Source organism: Thrips palmi, unplaced genomic scaffold (assembly GCF_012932325.1).
Source record: "Thrips palmi isolate BJ-2018 unplaced genomic scaffold, TpBJ-2018v1 HiC_scaffold_19, whole genome shotgun sequence".
Lineage (NCBI taxonomy): Eukaryota > Metazoa > Arthropoda > Insecta > Thysanoptera > Thripidae > Thrips > Thrips palmi.
Genome location: NW_023144628.1, coordinates 8,666,591 through 8,682,299, shown reverse-complemented (window position 1 = coordinate 8,682,299; position 15,709 = coordinate 8,666,591). Strand labels below are relative to the sequence as shown.

The window sequence follows — 15,709 nt, the reverse complement described above, 5'->3', positions numbered from 1 at the left end:
AAATCGGACCTTCAAAGGCAAAAGTCCTAGAATTCCGCATATAGACTTATTCGCGGTCAACGTATTCAGAGATAAATACTAGCTAGTATTTATCTCTGACGTATTGAAGCAACCCGAATACCGAAACAATATGCGATTCCCGAAATAAACCGTATTCTCAAGGAAGAAACTGTCAACATCAACGATTACTAACCTGCACATCGGTGTACGTAGTCGTCGTTCCGGTTCCCGCTCACGCCCCCGTTCCATTACGCGGGTCGATATTCATGTAAATTCCGACTTGAGACCCTCCATACATAATTTCTTGCAAAAACCTTTTTAACATTTAACCAATAGGGAAGGCGACTGCAGACGTTCGCCGCTAGGGGCGCCACTGGGATATACGCCACTAGCAGCCAGGCGGCAGCCGGCACGGATGCTGTTTTTGACTTATAGCTCTCACTGCAATTATCGCACATGTATGAAAACTAGCTTATTGGGAAGCTAGCAGCGTTGCCTACAATCGGCTCGCTTACACTACGGGTCTATCTTGCATGACAAAGAAGTTATGGGCGAAATTGGCAGACTCCTAGGGGCTCCCCTGGCTAAATCGTGGCGCGTATCCCGGTGCTGCCCTCTACCATGAGCTTGCCGTGTCGCCTTCCTCATGTCTAACATCCCCCCGGCTGTCGCCAAGGTGCCGCCCGTCCGCTGGCTCTCGGCCCTTCGGCTTTTCCCGAAGCTACTCCTATGTCGCCCGGGTGCCCGACCGGACCGCCATCATGTTGTTCAAGGAGTGTTGAGTGTTGACTGTTATTTTTTCGTGTAATTTCTAAAGGCAATAATGTCGTCTATCTTTAAAAGTCATGAGGGATTCTGCCCCGATTGTGGTTCAGTGTTACCCTTACTTCAAGGAATTGGTGGTGTGACGTGTTACACTTGTAAACATGTATTCAGCCCTGAAGGTAAGATAACCTTTAAATTCATGCTTGCTTTCCGTAGTCATGAGTTTCTAGTTTGGAGGGTGGTTTGTGGTCTATTCTTCAAATTACTGTAGAACTTTAATTATAATTTTCGTTGTTTCTTCTTAAGAACAAAGGAGCGTCTTGTCCTTGTAGAATTTTATGTGATTGTTTTGATTTATAGCGCTTACGTTCTTTTCCTTTGCAGTATTTGGAAAAATGGAATCTACTTATACTATCCAATTTAACACGAGACCAACAGCAGATTCTTACTCGAAGAAGAAGAAGAAAAAGTCATTTTCAAGTGAGGAACCTGAAGGCCCGGTTGTGGAGAGACGATGCCCAGCTTGCAAAAATGAAACTATGTCCTATGCCACATTGCAATTGCGTTCAGCAGATGAAGGACAAACTGTCTTCTATACATGCACAAAGTGCAAGTATGTATCTGAAGCATTATTGTTTCTGCTACAATGCATGTTATTAGTGTTTGTTTTTATAATTTCTTTTCTCTTTTTCAGGTACAAAGAGACTGAAAATTCATGAAAATGTTTATCCTATTTTGTATTTAATAATGTCTTTTTTCCTTTTTTTAAATCATTGTGAATTATATTTTACAACCACTAGTCTTGAAAGATTATTTGTTCATCCTGGAGGGGAAATGAAATTACTTAAAACATCTCTTCACATTTATTCATTGTTTGTACATCTATACTTTTATCACATATGTACACTCAGGTACACTTTTACACAGAATCATTCATTCACACTGACTAGAATTCCGCAAAGCACTCCCCTAAAAAGTTCTCCAGTGTATGATAGAGGTGTTTTTGCAGTTGCACAATACCATGTTCCTCATCTGGGTAGGTCTGAAAGAAAGAAGAAACAGTTTTAAAAAAGAGCTCTGCAAGTACATTATAATTATCACTTCTATGAAAGAAGTCTTACCTGCTGTCTGAAGAGAATATCATTTTCCTCCAGAGCCCTGGACAAGATCATCGACTGCTGGTAATGTACATTATCATCCAGCGTGCCATGGATGAGCAAAAACAGTTTATGCCTTAAGTTTTCAACTTTATTGGTCAGTTGGGCCCTTCTGTATCCGGCACGGTTATCCCCTTCTGTCGGTAAACCCATGTATCTTTCGGTGTATATCGAGTCTGGAGAACAAATAGGGGTTGTAAACACTTGAAACTCTGACATTAAACACTCAAGAAAATGCTGACTGATTCTGAGAGTCGTTTTCGTCGCCCTGTCTGTAAGGAGCGCTCCATGGGTGCGAGGGAGACAGAGCGACGGAAACTACTCTCGGAATCAGTCTGCTGGCCTGCATACCGTAGTAAATCCAGTCAGTGACGGGAGCCACCGACATGCCGCACTTGAACACGTTGCTGGTGTCTTCGGCCAGAGCCATGGCGGAAGCGTAGCCGCCGTAGCTCCACCCCCAAATGGCTGTGCGCGAGGCATCCACATATGGCAGTGTGTTCTGCAGGTGCCTGTAACACGCAGCATGGTTGTCAAAACAGGTGGCAAACGACTTTGCAAATCGACACCGCATCAATCGCGGATCAACGACAGTGACGTCATTCTAATGTCGATTCCAGAGCCATTCGTCACTGGAGTTGAGAGGTGTCTGGTCCTTCCCAGTACCTCGTCACGTTGATCTGGTCCTCCACCTCGTAGGTGCCGAACCTCCGGTTGATGGAGAAGACGGTCTTGTCGCCCTTGTTGGCCGAGCCCCGGCCGTCGATGGCCGCGTAGATGACGCTCTTGTTGGCGCTGAGGAAGGTGCCCCAGTCCATGGCGAAGCGCTCCGACACCCGGAACGAGTTGGGGCCGCCGTACCTGTGGACCACAAGCACCGTCACTCACGGCACTGCACTGTACGCGGGCTGTAAGACGCACAGCGGGCCAGAGTACCAGTAGAGCCGGGCAGAAGAAATAGCGCGACTTACACGTCCACCAGCATGGGGTACTTGGTGCTGCCGCTGAGGTCGGCGTCGGGCGGCAGCCACAGCATGACCTCCGCCTTGAAGCCCTGCGGCAGGTCGGCCGTCAAGCGCTTCTTGGTGGGCAGTCTCTTGCCGACCAGGCCGTGGCGCACCGCATCGTTCTGCTCCCAGTCCATGACCCTCGACGGCGAGCCCTTGGTGCTGAGGATGGCGGTGTAGGGGACGTCGGGCCCGGCGCAGGTCAGCGCGACGTAGCCGTTCTTCTTGCTGAGGCTCGCCGTGGCATACATGCAGTTGGTCAGGTTGCACGACAGGCACTCGGGGACGTGCGGCGCGCCCTTGGGGTCGTCGCGCACGCGCTGCACCAGGGACTGGCCGGGGTCGCCCTCCTTCGTGGACACGAAGTACCTGCGGATGCACGGCCAAGGTCAAGGACCACGCCAATGGGGAACGCCCCCGAGCCGCTTGCGAGGGCACGCGTCGACGCACCGGCACGCGCGCCTCCTTGCCAAGACCGAGGCCCTGCAGGCCGTGACCCTGGCGTTCCATTCACTGCAATACGCACACGTAGCCGTTGTCGCTGTCCCAGGCCAGGATGCTGGTCACGACGAAGGCCCCGGTCGTCAGGTCCGTCCGCGTGTACTTGGTGCGGTCCTCGTTGGGGTCGAACCGCGCGATGTGGCTGTGGAGCACGAAACGCGACCTGAGTTTTGGCCACCTCCACCGGTCTTCTGGCCCACTGTGCGGTTCTCCCTTTCCTTACCGGAAGCTGTCGTCGTCGACGGCGTGCGACAGCGGCAGCAGCACGCTGCCCTGGCCGCCGGCGCCCTCCGCCGTGACGCCGTTCTCGAACAGGTCCACCCAGCCGTCCGGCTCGGACAGCTCGGCCACCACGACGCGCACCACGGGGGAGGCGTGCACGTCCACCAGCTCCACCACGGCGTGGTTCTGCACGCGGTTCATCCACACGGTCAGCAGGCGGGGGTTCGGCGTGTCCGGCACCCACTGCGTCACGGCCAGGATAAGCGAGTCGGACCTGGGCAAACCTCCGAGTTACGGTACTGCATGGACGCCACCCGGCAGCATACGCGTCAGTTCTGCTAGTGCCTTACCCATGGTTGAGCAGCATCGGCGGAGGCACCCCCACCTTGGCGCTGGGGTTGGCGGGGTCCACCACGGTGAGGGTCACCTCCGGGTTGGGCTTGCCGGGCTGCGACAAGGAAGCCACCGTTCACTCAATCAACATGTTGGCAACATTTTCTGGCCGCTGCACAGTGGGCCAGAAGACCGGTAGAGCACGGAAAAAAAATATTTCGCTACTTCAGCGAAACTGCGTTTGCTAGACTCAAGTTTGCTGAAGTGGTGAAAATAAACGCTGACACGAGGATAAATAACGCTAGTTTAGCGAACCCCAGTTGGCTGATGTGGCAATCACATTTTGCCTACCAATGAGCGAATTTATTTGCTAAACGAACAAACAGCATGCCGAAAGTGGGCGCAGGACACAAGTGCGAACCTCTGGCTGATGCGAGGAGAATGCCATGGTAGCCTGGAGGTAAAGCGTGCGTCTGGTATTGAAAAGATCACGGGTTCAAATCCAACCGAGGTTGGATATATGCGAAGCTGAGCGTCACCAGGTATCATACGGTGCATATCCGTTGGGCTGGACCAACGTCAAACAGCAAGTATGTTGACGCTGGATCAGCCAGCGATACGCGTTTTGCTAGATTAGGGGCAAAGATTGTTCGCTATTTCAGCGAAACCAAAGTCGCTAACACATTTCCTAGCCAATATCCCATGTCTGCCCCAGCGTTCATGAATCGCAATCCCAGCAATATTTGTTTGCTATTCCAGCGAATATTTAATTGGCGAACAAAAGTTCGCTGTTTCAGCGAATTTGCCCCTTGTCTCAAATCTAGAAGGCCGAAATTCGCTGAGTCAGCGATTTTCTCGCTGAATCAGCGAATTTCTTTTTTTCCGTGAGGCCAACACCCTAGACGTGTTTTGACCTCCCCGTGGCCCACTGTGCGCTGCGCTGCGCAGCCTCACAGTGCGGCGACCTCACCTTGGGGTAGCGGATGTTGTACGCCCTGGTGTACTGGAACAGCAGCTCGCCGGGGCGGCCGTAGTACGGCAGCGTCATGAAAGGCACCGCCGTGTCGTTGTACGTGACGTAGGCCAGGCGCGAGCCGTCGGGCGCGAACCAGAGGGCCTTGTTGCCGGACAGCACCTCCTCTGCAGCAAGAAGCACGGGAACGTTTAACGCCAAGCAGGCATGCAGGGACCCCAACGCAATGCTTTCAAGGAGGCAGCGCAGGCAGGGCCTCCACTGTGAGGAAGGCGGTACTGACCTTCGTACACCCAGTCCGGCACGCCGTTGTAGATGGTGTCCTGCACGCCCGTGGCGGTGATCCTGACGGAGGCGGCCGTGGCCTCGGACCGGTAGTAGATGTCGTTCCCCACGACGAAGGTGAGCGCGCTGCCCACCGGGGCCCACACCACCACCTGCGCGTACACCGGGCCGGGGCGGTCCGGGATGGTGAGGGGGGTCTTCACCCTGAAACGCGCACATTCTCGTAAAACACATTCTATTTTCGATTCTATTTGGGAGTGAGTGTCATCGAAACCTACCCAGTTTCTACGTCAATGAGGTTGTACAGAGCGATGTAGGAATGCCTGTAGAGCTGCCGAAAGAAATTGCGCTGCCATTAGAAAAAGTACGACCAAGGGGCGGGAACGAGTACGCGCACGCTTCGCAGACAGTACTTACAGATCGATAGGAGTAGGATTCTAAAGAGTACTTGCTATCAGCCGATAGTTCAGTCTGGAATGCCTGCAAATCTAACTGGAAAAGAATGGACGTTAGTCTGGCTGGCGGTTTCAGAAAATCCTTCGCCGCCTCGCTCTGCTGGAACTCACATGGACACTCGGGCCCAGGGCCTGCCTTCGCTGCTTGGAGTTCACATCGTAGATGACTGGGTTTAGTGACGACGTGCCGTCGTCGTAGAAAAGTTCGCTATCTGGAAGGGGGACATGAGAGTGAAAACTTGGTTTCTGAAAACTGTGCGCCGGAGCTGTCCCCCAAAAGGTGCGATCCAAGGTTCCAATCAGACGTCGTCGTGTTTAGCCGAGCCCACACGAGATAAATTTGGCGCTATTTGCCTGCAGCGGCCTGCGGGCGTCTGGCGGTGGCAGTTACCTGAGATCCAGCTGGCGTTGAACTGGCGCGGCGTGAACCTCCTCGACAAGAAGTCGTCCATGGTGAGCGCCTCGCCGCGCGCGTCGTCGGGGGCCTTGCGCAGCACGAGCACCAGGACCGTGGTCAGCACGGCCGCCGTGATCCCGGCGGCGATCAGCAGCCCCAGGATCTTCCATCGCCGCGCCTTGTTCGCTCGCGTCACCAGCTCCTGCAACGGGTGGAGAGCAAGCGTCGAGGTGAGCCGAAGAAAAACAATGCCAGTGTTTTCCTGCAGTCCAAGGAATGGGCAGATTGGATATCGGAGAATCGCGTTCCTCGGCGGCGCGGTGGAGGCGTCCTGCAGTGTGCTTATCTAAGCGCCTTTCACCGCGCTGATAGCGGGCACGGCGCTGCCGACCTGTTGCACCTGTCGCTCTGTCTCTCTCGCACCCGCACAGGCCGCCCTGCGGGTGCGACAGAGACAGAGCGACCAAGAGACTGTTCGGAATGAGTCCGCTGATAAGGCGAGTGTAACGGCCCCTCCAGGTCGCCACCTCCGAGGTGCTGCGAATAACGAACCGGCAATCGGCAGCACTCCAGTGGCGTGCCGGCCAGGCTGATGCCGAACAGGGGCTCCGTCGCTCTGTCTCTCTCGCACTCGCGGGGCACACCGCAGGGGTGCGAGAGAGACAGAGAGTCGAAACAGTGCTGGGAATGAGTCTGCTGCCCGCAAGGCCGGCTACACCTGTGTTTGCATAAGCGCGGCACCCTGCGTCTGTCTGCGTGGATCTGCGGCCGGCCCGGCCCGTCCCGCGGTCGCCAGGTTCGAGGAACCAGATTGCGGCCTACGGGGCGGGGCGGGCAACCGGCAAACCGCCCGCAAGGTGCATGAGAGCATCACAGCGAGGCCCGCGGTTTGGTTTGGTTCAGTCGCCCGCGCGGCCGGGGCGGCGGTGTGCTAGCGGACCATAGCCATGGGCCTGGCCGGCCTATCGGAGCAGCAGTCACGGGTTGGCCACCGAGGAAATGGCGACACTGGATGAGCGCCTTGTCAATCAGCAAGATAAACCGACAGACCAATAAAAACTTGGTCTCGGCCCCTGTCACGCGGTCGGTCCAAAATCGAGACGGTCTCTCGTAACGACAACCGGACGCGGACAGTCGGAGACTTGTGGTGGAGACTCGGATGGACATGAACAGCACGGTCTTGTTTGCTTTCAGGAGGAACATGCCGGGCGGCGAGGCGTCCACGAGGCCGGCGGCCCGGAGGCGGCGCCGCCGGATGCAGCAGGCCTCCAGTCCCAGCGCCCAGCACGCCGAGCACGCCGAGCACGCCCTGCACCAGGATGGCGACGGCGCGGTTCGCGGCGAGGAGCGACAAGGTGCTTTACGACACCGTAAAGGAGGCAATTTTCCCCGAGCGCGGCGCGGCCAGCAAGGCAAGGGCGGAGGCCGTTCTGTCGCTCACCTGGTTGCTGTTGGCCATCTCGAGGCTGTGGCTGGAGGCGCCGTTGCGCGCGCCGCCCGACATTCTGTCTCGCTGTTGGTGGTCACCAAGTCCGGCAGGTCCGGCGAGGGGAGGCTGGGGAGGCCAAGCACCGCCTCAACATGTCCCGACGCGCGCCGCACACCTGCAACCGCGACGGACAGCGGTCATTGGCGGAGAGCGCCTCGGAGAGCACGCGCAGCATCGCAGCAAGCAGCCCCGCGGCCAGAGTCGGGGGCGGGGTGGGGGTTGGGGGCGGAGTGGCGGTGGGGGCAGGGTGGGGTGGCCGCCGCGCGTAGGCAACCACACCCAAGAACATGCGTACCGGTTCGCCACGGCCCTGTGGAACGAGCTGCCTCCAGGCCGGCCGCCTGCGAGGTGGGCAACCAGAACGGTACGACGCAGGCGTGTGCGGCGGGCTGCCTCTCTCGCCACGACAGGCGTTACAGCCTGCGAGGTAGGCAACCGGGATGGTTCGGCGGGTTCAACGCTTCCCCGCGCGGCGGGCGGCCTACCTTCCGGCGCGACGGGCGCCAGCCTCAGCGGCGGAGGCGGCGCTGGAGAGAAATGTGTAGGCGCGGCGGGGCGGGGCGTGGCGGCTGGCGACATTAAGGCGCCCCAGTGCCCCAGCACCGCCCAGCACACCGTGAACGGCACGGCCGTCGGCACGCACGGGCCGCGGCTTTACGCTGATTGGCGATTGATTGTCCTTTCGGTCCATTACAGTGCTGTGCCCCGGCCCGGCCCGGCCGTCGTTAGCCGCGCTGCCAAAGCGGCACTTTTCCTCGGCCCTCCGCGTCGGCGTGGCGGCTGGCGGCGCGTTGGCACTTCGTCGGCACTTAGCGCTCGTTTTCGGCAGAGTGAGTCGCCACTGCGTCATGCCGGTCATGTGCAGCAACATGTTGCAGGGAGCTTTGCGCTGTGCACGCCTCGAGGACCTTGATCACGACACCGTTAGATAGCGTCGAGTGGCTCTGCCGGCTTCGCCTCTCGGGCCTTTCGGCGGACAAGCCGCGACAGTCGGACAAGCGCGTCGTTAACGGCTTTGGCTCGGCGGCGGGGATTCCGACTGGGCTTTCGGCTTTTACGGTGGGGCCGCGCAGGGTGGCCAATGCATCGCGATGACGGGGAGGCGCGTGCGAGACGCGTGCCGTTACATTGCGCGTGCGCTATGGCGTGTGCGTGTGTGAGAGTGAGTGTGAACAGTGAAAGCAGTGGCGTGGCGTGGCCCAGCAGGCGGCCTTAGCGCCGAGCAGAGAGAGAAAGCAGTTTGTTGTGCACCAAGCCAGCCCTGCCCTGCCCCGCCGGCACCACGTGACACTGCCAACGCCCTCCCCGATCCGTTTACAGAACGCGGTGTAAGCGCGGCGTGGTTCCGGCCGGGTCTTTATGGGGGCGCCGCCGCCGCCGCCGCCGCCCTCGTGTTCGAGGTGCAGTGCAGCGTCCCACAGTGGGCCAGAAGACCGGTGGAGGCGCTCAAAGCCCCGGACGCGTTTTGAGCTCCACAGTCGCTAAATGGGACTCGCGCCGAACGTGTGACCCCACCAATGGATTGCTCTCCGAACGAGGAATCCATTGGTGGGGTCACACGCTCGGTTCGAGTCCTTTTTAGAGACTCTAAGCTCAAAACGCTTCTAGAGCTTTGGCCGCCTCCGCTGGTCTTCTGGCCAACTGTGCGCCACCGCGCCGTGTTAAGTATACGCGCGCAAACACATTGAACACTGATGGCGCGGTGCGTGCGGGGGCCGCGGGGACCGCGGGGGGAACCTCCCAACCGGCAACACTGGCGGCTTGCTTGGCTTGCTCGGCCGCGGCGGCGCGCGCTTTCGCTCCAGAGGCGCTGCGCTCGGCGCTGCTGCTGTTGTTGACGAGCTGGCCTAGACCGCAACCTTGACCGTACAGGGAGAGGCAGCCGGCCGCCGATGCAGAGGGCAGATTTCGAGGGAAGTCCGGAATCTCTGAGCCGCAGCGGGCCGCGGCGGGCCGCCTGGGAACCACGCCGACGACGCGGAGAAGATTGGCGGACGGCACGTCGATGAGGCTCGACCGCAAGTAGCAGCCATCGCAACGGCACCGCGTCAAGTAAACGACCAATTTCCGACGAGCACTCTGCGAATTCTATCGCGAACCACCGGAAAAGCGGAGGATTATCATTCGTGATATCCGCAGCCCCGGCGGCCCGGAGCGCCGGCAGCCCGCCGCGTCGTCTGCTTGTTGACAAACACGCCGGCAAGGGCGCACCTTGGCGTCGGCGCGGAGCAGCGGCTGGGATTCACAAATTGCGCGCTGATCCCCGGCACGCCCGTGCTGCCCGCGCGCGGTGCGGCATGGCACGGCACGGCCAGGCACGGCGCAGGCGCGCGTCCAGGGGGTGGGTCACGGGGAGCATGACCCCCCTTCACCCCTAATCAAACGCCAGAAGATTGGCAATTTGTCATACAATCCGTAAGCAGGCAAAATGTCCGACCCCCTCCTTCTTTTCGAGTCTGGATTCGCGCCTGGCACGGCGGCGGCGTCGGCGCGGCGAGAGCCGTGCAGGCACTCCGCTATCACTACACTGGGATTATCTGGGGATCGCGCGACGAATCCCTAATCCGCACGTGGATTCCTCAAAGACACACCACTGGCAGGCGGCCTCGGTGACCGCCGCCGCCTGCGTCAGCACGCCGGCGAACCGGCCGGCCTGCCGCGGGACCCACCCGCCGCCACTTTCCATTGTCGAACATTGTTGCTAACGCCACCCCACTGCCGCGTGAGATACTCTCACCACTTCCGCGATTGTCGGGACTGTCGCGAGGCGCGGGCCCCGCGACGCCGCCGGCGCAGAGCGCGCGGAACAGCTGTTCCGAGGCGTAGACGCGACGGGCCTCCTTGAGGGAGAGCAGGGCGCAGGCCGATTCCGAGAGTCGTCGGTCTCTCTCGCACGCATGGGGCGGTCCGTACCGGTGCGAGAGAGACAGACTCTCGGGATCAGTCTGCAGGCCGGGGAGCTAGTCCATGGGGTGCACGTACTCGCCGCGGGGCTGCTGCAGACTCTCTGACTACGCGGAGCTACGCGGCGCGGTCGCTGTCGCTGCCTGGCCGCGCTGCGATCGAACGGGCGGCGCGAGGTAGACTGGTCGACAGGCGGGACGCGTCGGCGTCGCCGCGTTGCGTTGCGTTGCGCCGAGCGCGGGGCTCCGCCGAGCTCCGCCGTGCTCCGCGCCCCGCCGCCGGGCCTGGCCGGGCCTGGGCCGGGCCTGCAGGACGCACAGGCAGGGGCACAGCGGCAGGACCGGCCGGCCGGCGTGGCGCGGGGGGCGGGGCGGGGCGGGGCGGCGCGGGGCGGCGCGGGGAGCCTCGACGCCCCTTCACCTTGTCCTGCTTCAGAGCCCCCACCGCGGGGCGGGCAATCACCTGGACACCGCTGGACAGAGCGCCACTCCGCCACTGCAGCCACAGCGGCGGCGTGTTTGCATTCCAGCCGCTAGCGGGCCGTCGGTACTCACGCACCGCCGCCTCCCCCTTCCCCTTCCCTCTCACCAACCTCCGCATTCAATCATTTCCCGGCTCCACTCTGCAAACCGGAGGGTGCACTCAGCACGCATCTACAGATGCATGCTTGCAAGTACGCACACCTAGAGATGCATTGGTTGAGCATGCATCTGTAGTTGCATACGGAGTTGCATACTTCAGTTTGCAGAGCAGTTTACCGCAGCGGCCCCCAGGCTTTCCAGATTATCCGCCCGGTGCCGGTCCGGCAAGACGTCCGGGGAGACGTCCGCGCCGCTGGGCGTCGCGGCGGTGCAATAAATTAGCCTCGTCCGGTTCGAGCTGACGGCGTCCTGACAGCGTCCTGACGGCGTCCCGACGCCCCGACGACGGCGGCGTAGCCCAGCGCCCAGCGTGGCCGGGCGTAGCCGGGCGAAGCCCAGTGTAGGCGGCGACGGGTTAGCAGTTAGCGTCGCCCGCGAGTCAATGGGGCCGTGGCCGGCGGCCGGCACCGCTTAGGGCTTAGGGCAGCGCGCCGCAGCGTGACGTAACAAGTGCACGCCGCGGAAGCTAGCAGTGCACAGTGGACCAGAGACCGATGGAGGCGGCCAAAATTCTAGACGCGTTTTGAGCTCTAGAGTCACTAACTGGGACTCGAACCGAACGTGTGACCCCACCAATGGATTGCTCTCCGAACGAGGATTCCATTTGTGGGGTCACACGTTCGGTTCGAGTCCAATTTAGCGACTCTGGAGCTCAAAACGCGTCTGGAGTTTCGGCCGTGCAGTGTGGCGACGCGCGGCGCCGGCGGCGTAGGCAACCCAACGGGCACCTCGGCGTTGGCCGCGACCTGCAGTGCAGGGCCAGGGCGGCCCGGCGCGGGGCCGGCCCACCTCGAGCAGCGCGGCAGCGCGACAAACAGCTGTGCAAGCCGCGGGCCGCGGCAGACGGGCAGGCCGTCACCGCCACCGCCGTGGAAACAGCCGGACAGCAACCGAACCGCAGCCAGTACACTGCAGAGTCGTTTTCGCCGCTCTGTCTCTCTCGCACCGACACTGGGGACCAAGACACAGTGAAGAAAACGACTCTCGGAATCAGTCGGCTACCGGCCGCAGACCTGGCCGCAGACCTGTTGTCGGCTGATTCCGAACTGCCGTCGCTCTGTCTCCGTCGCAGCCGCGCGGTGTGACCGGGGAGACCCGCGAGTGCGAGAGAGACAGAGCGACGGCGACGGCCCGCCGCCTCGCCTTCCGGCCGGCGCCGTGAATTATAAAAGACGCAGGCGGTTGTTGTTGCCGCGGACCCCCGCGGCCCACTGACCTTCCCACGCCAATAACGCCGGACTCAAACTTTGATAAAACGAGATGAGGAGAGAGGACGCTGCACGCGATGTGTGTGCGCGAGAGGGAGAGGGAGGGACGGATCGAGTAATTGTATTCCTGCATGGCACGGTGTTGTTCCTGTCGGGCCTGTCGGGCCTGCCGGGTCGAGGGGCAGACGATCATCGCCTCGCTGGCGGCGCGCGCAGTGCAGTGGGCCAGCGAGACAGACAGACGGACAGCGGCGGTTTTGAGTTCGCCAGTCCTCAAACATGACTTGAATCGAACGCAGAGCAATCCACTGGTGCCATCATGTGTTCGATTGTGGTCTTGTTTGAGGAACGCAGGGCTGGGGGATCGTGTCCACAGTCGTGTCCGCCTGAATTGGTCCTCGCCCCCCGAACGGCGCGGCCGGCAGGGGGCGACACTGGCGCCCATTAAGGCCGTGCTGGAGAACGCAGCGCTTCGCCGCTGTCTCTCTCGCACCCCTCACGGAACGCCCCACGAGTGCGAGAGAGACAAAGCGGCAGAATCAGTCTGCCGCGAGTGTCGCGAATGGGGCCCCGAATGGCTGCTTTGCTTGGCTCTTGTTGTCGGCGGGCGCGGGGGCGCGCTCAGTGGGCCAGAAGACCGGCGAAGGCGGCCATAATTCTAGAAGCGTTTTGAGCTTCAGAGTCGCTAAATGAGACTCGTAGCGAACGTGCGACCCCACCTATGGATTGCTCTCCGAACGAGGAATCCATTGGTGGGGTCACACGTTCGGTTCGAGTCCCATATAGCGACTCTGGAGCTCAAAACACGTCTAGAGTTTTGGCCGCCTGCTCCGGTCTTCTGGCCCACTGTGGCGAGGGGCCCGCGTGCCGAAACGGGACCGCTTGGCGTCACAGCGCAAAGCGCCGGGCCGCCAGGCGTGACGCCTTCATTTAAGGCACGTCCGCCGTGACGTGACGTGGCGTGGGCGTGTTGTTATGTTAAAGCGGACCGCGCCGGGTATCCCAACAATTAATTTGGAAACCCAGAATTCCAGACGCAGAAAAAAGAGGCGGCGTTTGAAACTGAAAACGCCGAAAAAAAAAAACATTTGTTTCCGGCGGGGTACGCTGTAACACGTTGTAACACGTGCCTGAAGAGGAAAACGTGACGCGAGCAGGTGCGCGTCGCGCCAGCCTAGGCCAGCCTTGCCATCAGCGACTACCCGCGAAGTCCCCGGCCGGCCGATTCAGCAACACTCAGCCGGCACTCACTCGATGATGACGCACAGTGGGCCAGAAGACCGGTGGAGGCGGTCAAAATCCCGGACGCGTTTTGAGCTCCAGAGTCGCTAAATGGGACTCGAACCGAGCGTGTGAGCCCACCAATGGATTGCTCTCCGAACGAGGAATCCATTGGTGGGGTCACACGTTCGCTGTGGCCACGTTTTGCTTTCCAGGGTTCGACGCGTTTCGGGTTTTTTTTTTTTTTTTTTTTTTTTTGTCCACACGACGACGGCAGAATAAGCTGAACGCCTGCCTATGGCCGTTCTAAAAGGTCAGAGCGTTACGGCTCCAGCCTGGGCTGCTGATAGAGTGCTGTAGTTTCGCATGCGTCTTTCACAAGTCCACTCAGCGTCCGCTTTTATAGTCCACTGTGCGTCCACCTGCCAGTTCCGCCACGCCACGGGGTGGCAAGAAAGTCCTCGCGCTGTCGCGACTTGTTGCACAGACGGAAACGACTCTCGGAATCAGTCTGCAGTGAGGAAGGTCGGGACCCAGCTGGGCGCGGGCCGGGTGAACCCTGGTGGACCGGCGCGACCGGAACCAGACCGCCGTTCGGGCCGCGTAACACTCGCCCGGCACGTCGGCGACGTGCTTCCGGGTGGCGGCTTGGGGGACGTCTCCAGGACGGCGTCGTACTCACCATCGTGCCATAGTCGTCCTCGGGGTCCACCAGTGAGACGGGAGAGTAGCCCGACCCTCCACCCCGCAGCATGGCCGCCTACTGCGGCTGGGCGGATGGTGGCGGCTGGTGGCGGCAGCGCGGCAGCGCTCGCTGGGGACTGGGCGGACTGGGCCGCTCCGCCGACTCCGGCACTTTCTCCTCGGCCGCGGTGCGCGCCGGCTTTGGGCCCCGGCCTGCCTGAACCCAGCGAGCGGCCCCGGGCCCCAGCGACTCGGCAAAGCAACAAACGGAGCGAAGATCGCGCGCCGCCGGGCCGTGGCGAGCCGCGAGCCCGCCGACGATCAGCATCACATCACCCACAGCACAGCGGCGGCGCGGCGGCCGTCCAGTCACGAACTTGATGCGACACGGGCCTGGGCCGGGCCTGGGCCTTCCCTCGCCCGACCAGGCGCACCTCCCCCTCCCCTTCCCCCTCCCCTCTCCCGCGCCCTTCCGTCCGCTGTCACATCTTGTATCCGAGATTGGCCCGGCGCGCACACGTGTTGGGGACGCGCGGCTCCTAATGGGTTCTCGCTAGACGCCCCCTTCCCCGCTGGAAATAACTCGGTGCTTGGAGAGGGCAGGGGGGATAGGGGGCCCTTTAGGGGGCCCCCTTTAACCCAACCCCCCTTCCCCCGGCCGGTGCGGGGAACAGGGGTGAGGGGGCAGCCCGGCCGCACAGGTTGGGGCGCGCGGCTCCCAATGGGCTCGCCGCCCCCTTGCTGGTCTGGGGCCCCCGGGGGCCCCAGGTGGGCCGGAAAGGGGGAGGCCCCGGCCCAAAATTTGGGGGCGGGGTTTTGGGTTCTCGCTAAACGCCCCCTTCCCCCTAAATAATTTTCTTGGAGAGGGAAATCCCTTGGGGGGGCCCCCCCACACGTTTGGGGAGCCCTTAAGGGCTCCCGCGCCCCCCCCAAAAACCGGGGTTGGGGGATTTTGGGGGCCCCCCGCCACTGTTTGGGGCGGCCGGCCCTTGGGCTGCAGCGCCCCCCCCCGTGGCCGGGGCGGGACGCTTGGGCCGGGGGTACCCCCGCCCGTGTTGGGGGGGCCGGTCCTAAGGGTTCTCCCCGGCGGCCCCCCCCCGCGGTAACCGGGGCGGGAACCGCGGGCCGGGGGGGCACCCCGCCCGGGGGGCGCGCGGTCCGGGTTTTGCCGCCCCCCCCCCTTCTCTCTTGGGAACCCCCCCGGGCCGGAGGGGGGCCCCGGGGGCCAATTTGGGGGGCCCCGGGGCCCTTAAGGGTTTCCCCTTTGCGCCCCCTTCCCAAAAAAACCCGGGGTTGGGGGCAAACCCGGCGCCCGGATGGGGAGCCCCCACAAGGTTGGGGGGCCCCCCCTCGCAAACCCCCCTTCCCCCCTGGGAAAAACCGGGGGCTTGGAAGGAAAGGCCCTTTCCGCCCGGCCCCCAAGGGTTTGGGGGGGCGGTCCGGGCCCCTAGCGCCCCCTTCCCCCGG

At 61.3% G+C, this 15,709-nt stretch overlaps 2 protein-coding genes across 5 annotated transcripts; one reads left to right on the top strand and one right to left on the bottom strand.

Moving 5' to 3' along the window:
- The first annotated feature begins 676 nt into the window (after positions 1 to 676).
- LOC117646474 (DNA-directed RNA polymerase I subunit RPA12-like) lies at positions 677 to 1,564 on the top strand. The gene is made up of 3 exons (XM_034387433.1): positions 677 to 944; positions 1,150 to 1,378; positions 1,460 to 1,564. Exons 1-3 carry the CDS (start codon positions 824 to 826, stop codon positions 1,482 to 1,484), a joined length of 375 nt encoding a protein of 124 aa, XP_034243324.1. The 5' UTR covers positions 677 to 823; the 3' UTR covers positions 1,485 to 1,564.
- A 49-nt stretch (positions 1,565 to 1,613) lies between these two features.
- LOC117646472 (venom dipeptidyl peptidase 4) lies at positions 1,614 to 14,385 on the bottom strand. Of its 4 annotated transcripts, none has more exons than XM_034387427.1 (16): positions 14,241 to 14,376; positions 7,537 to 7,699; positions 6,090 to 6,297; positions 5,810 to 5,910; positions 5,661 to 5,735; positions 5,522 to 5,574; positions 5,242 to 5,447; positions 4,956 to 5,125; positions 4,003 to 4,100; positions 3,654 to 3,926; positions 3,456 to 3,572; positions 2,894 to 3,298; positions 2,589 to 2,783; positions 2,274 to 2,434; positions 1,887 to 2,098; positions 1,614 to 1,807 (listed from the first exon to the last, which is right to left on the bottom strand). In XM_034387427.1, exons 2-16 carry the CDS (start codon positions 7,597 to 7,599, stop codon positions 1,712 to 1,714), a joined length of 2,433 nt encoding a protein of 810 aa, XP_034243318.1. In that variant the 5' UTR covers positions 7,600 to 7,699; positions 14,241 to 14,376; the 3' UTR covers positions 1,614 to 1,711. The 4 variants fall into 4 exon arrangements, with proteins under 4 accessions (XP_034243318.1, XP_034243317.1, XP_034243319.1 ...); XM_034387426.1 differs by lacking the exon at positions 14,241 to 14,376 and adding an exon at positions 10,567 to 10,690; XM_034387428.1 differs by lacking the exon at positions 14,241 to 14,376 and adding an exon at positions 10,498 to 10,611.
- Between the last annotated feature and the right edge of the window lie 1,324 nt (positions 14,386 to 15,709).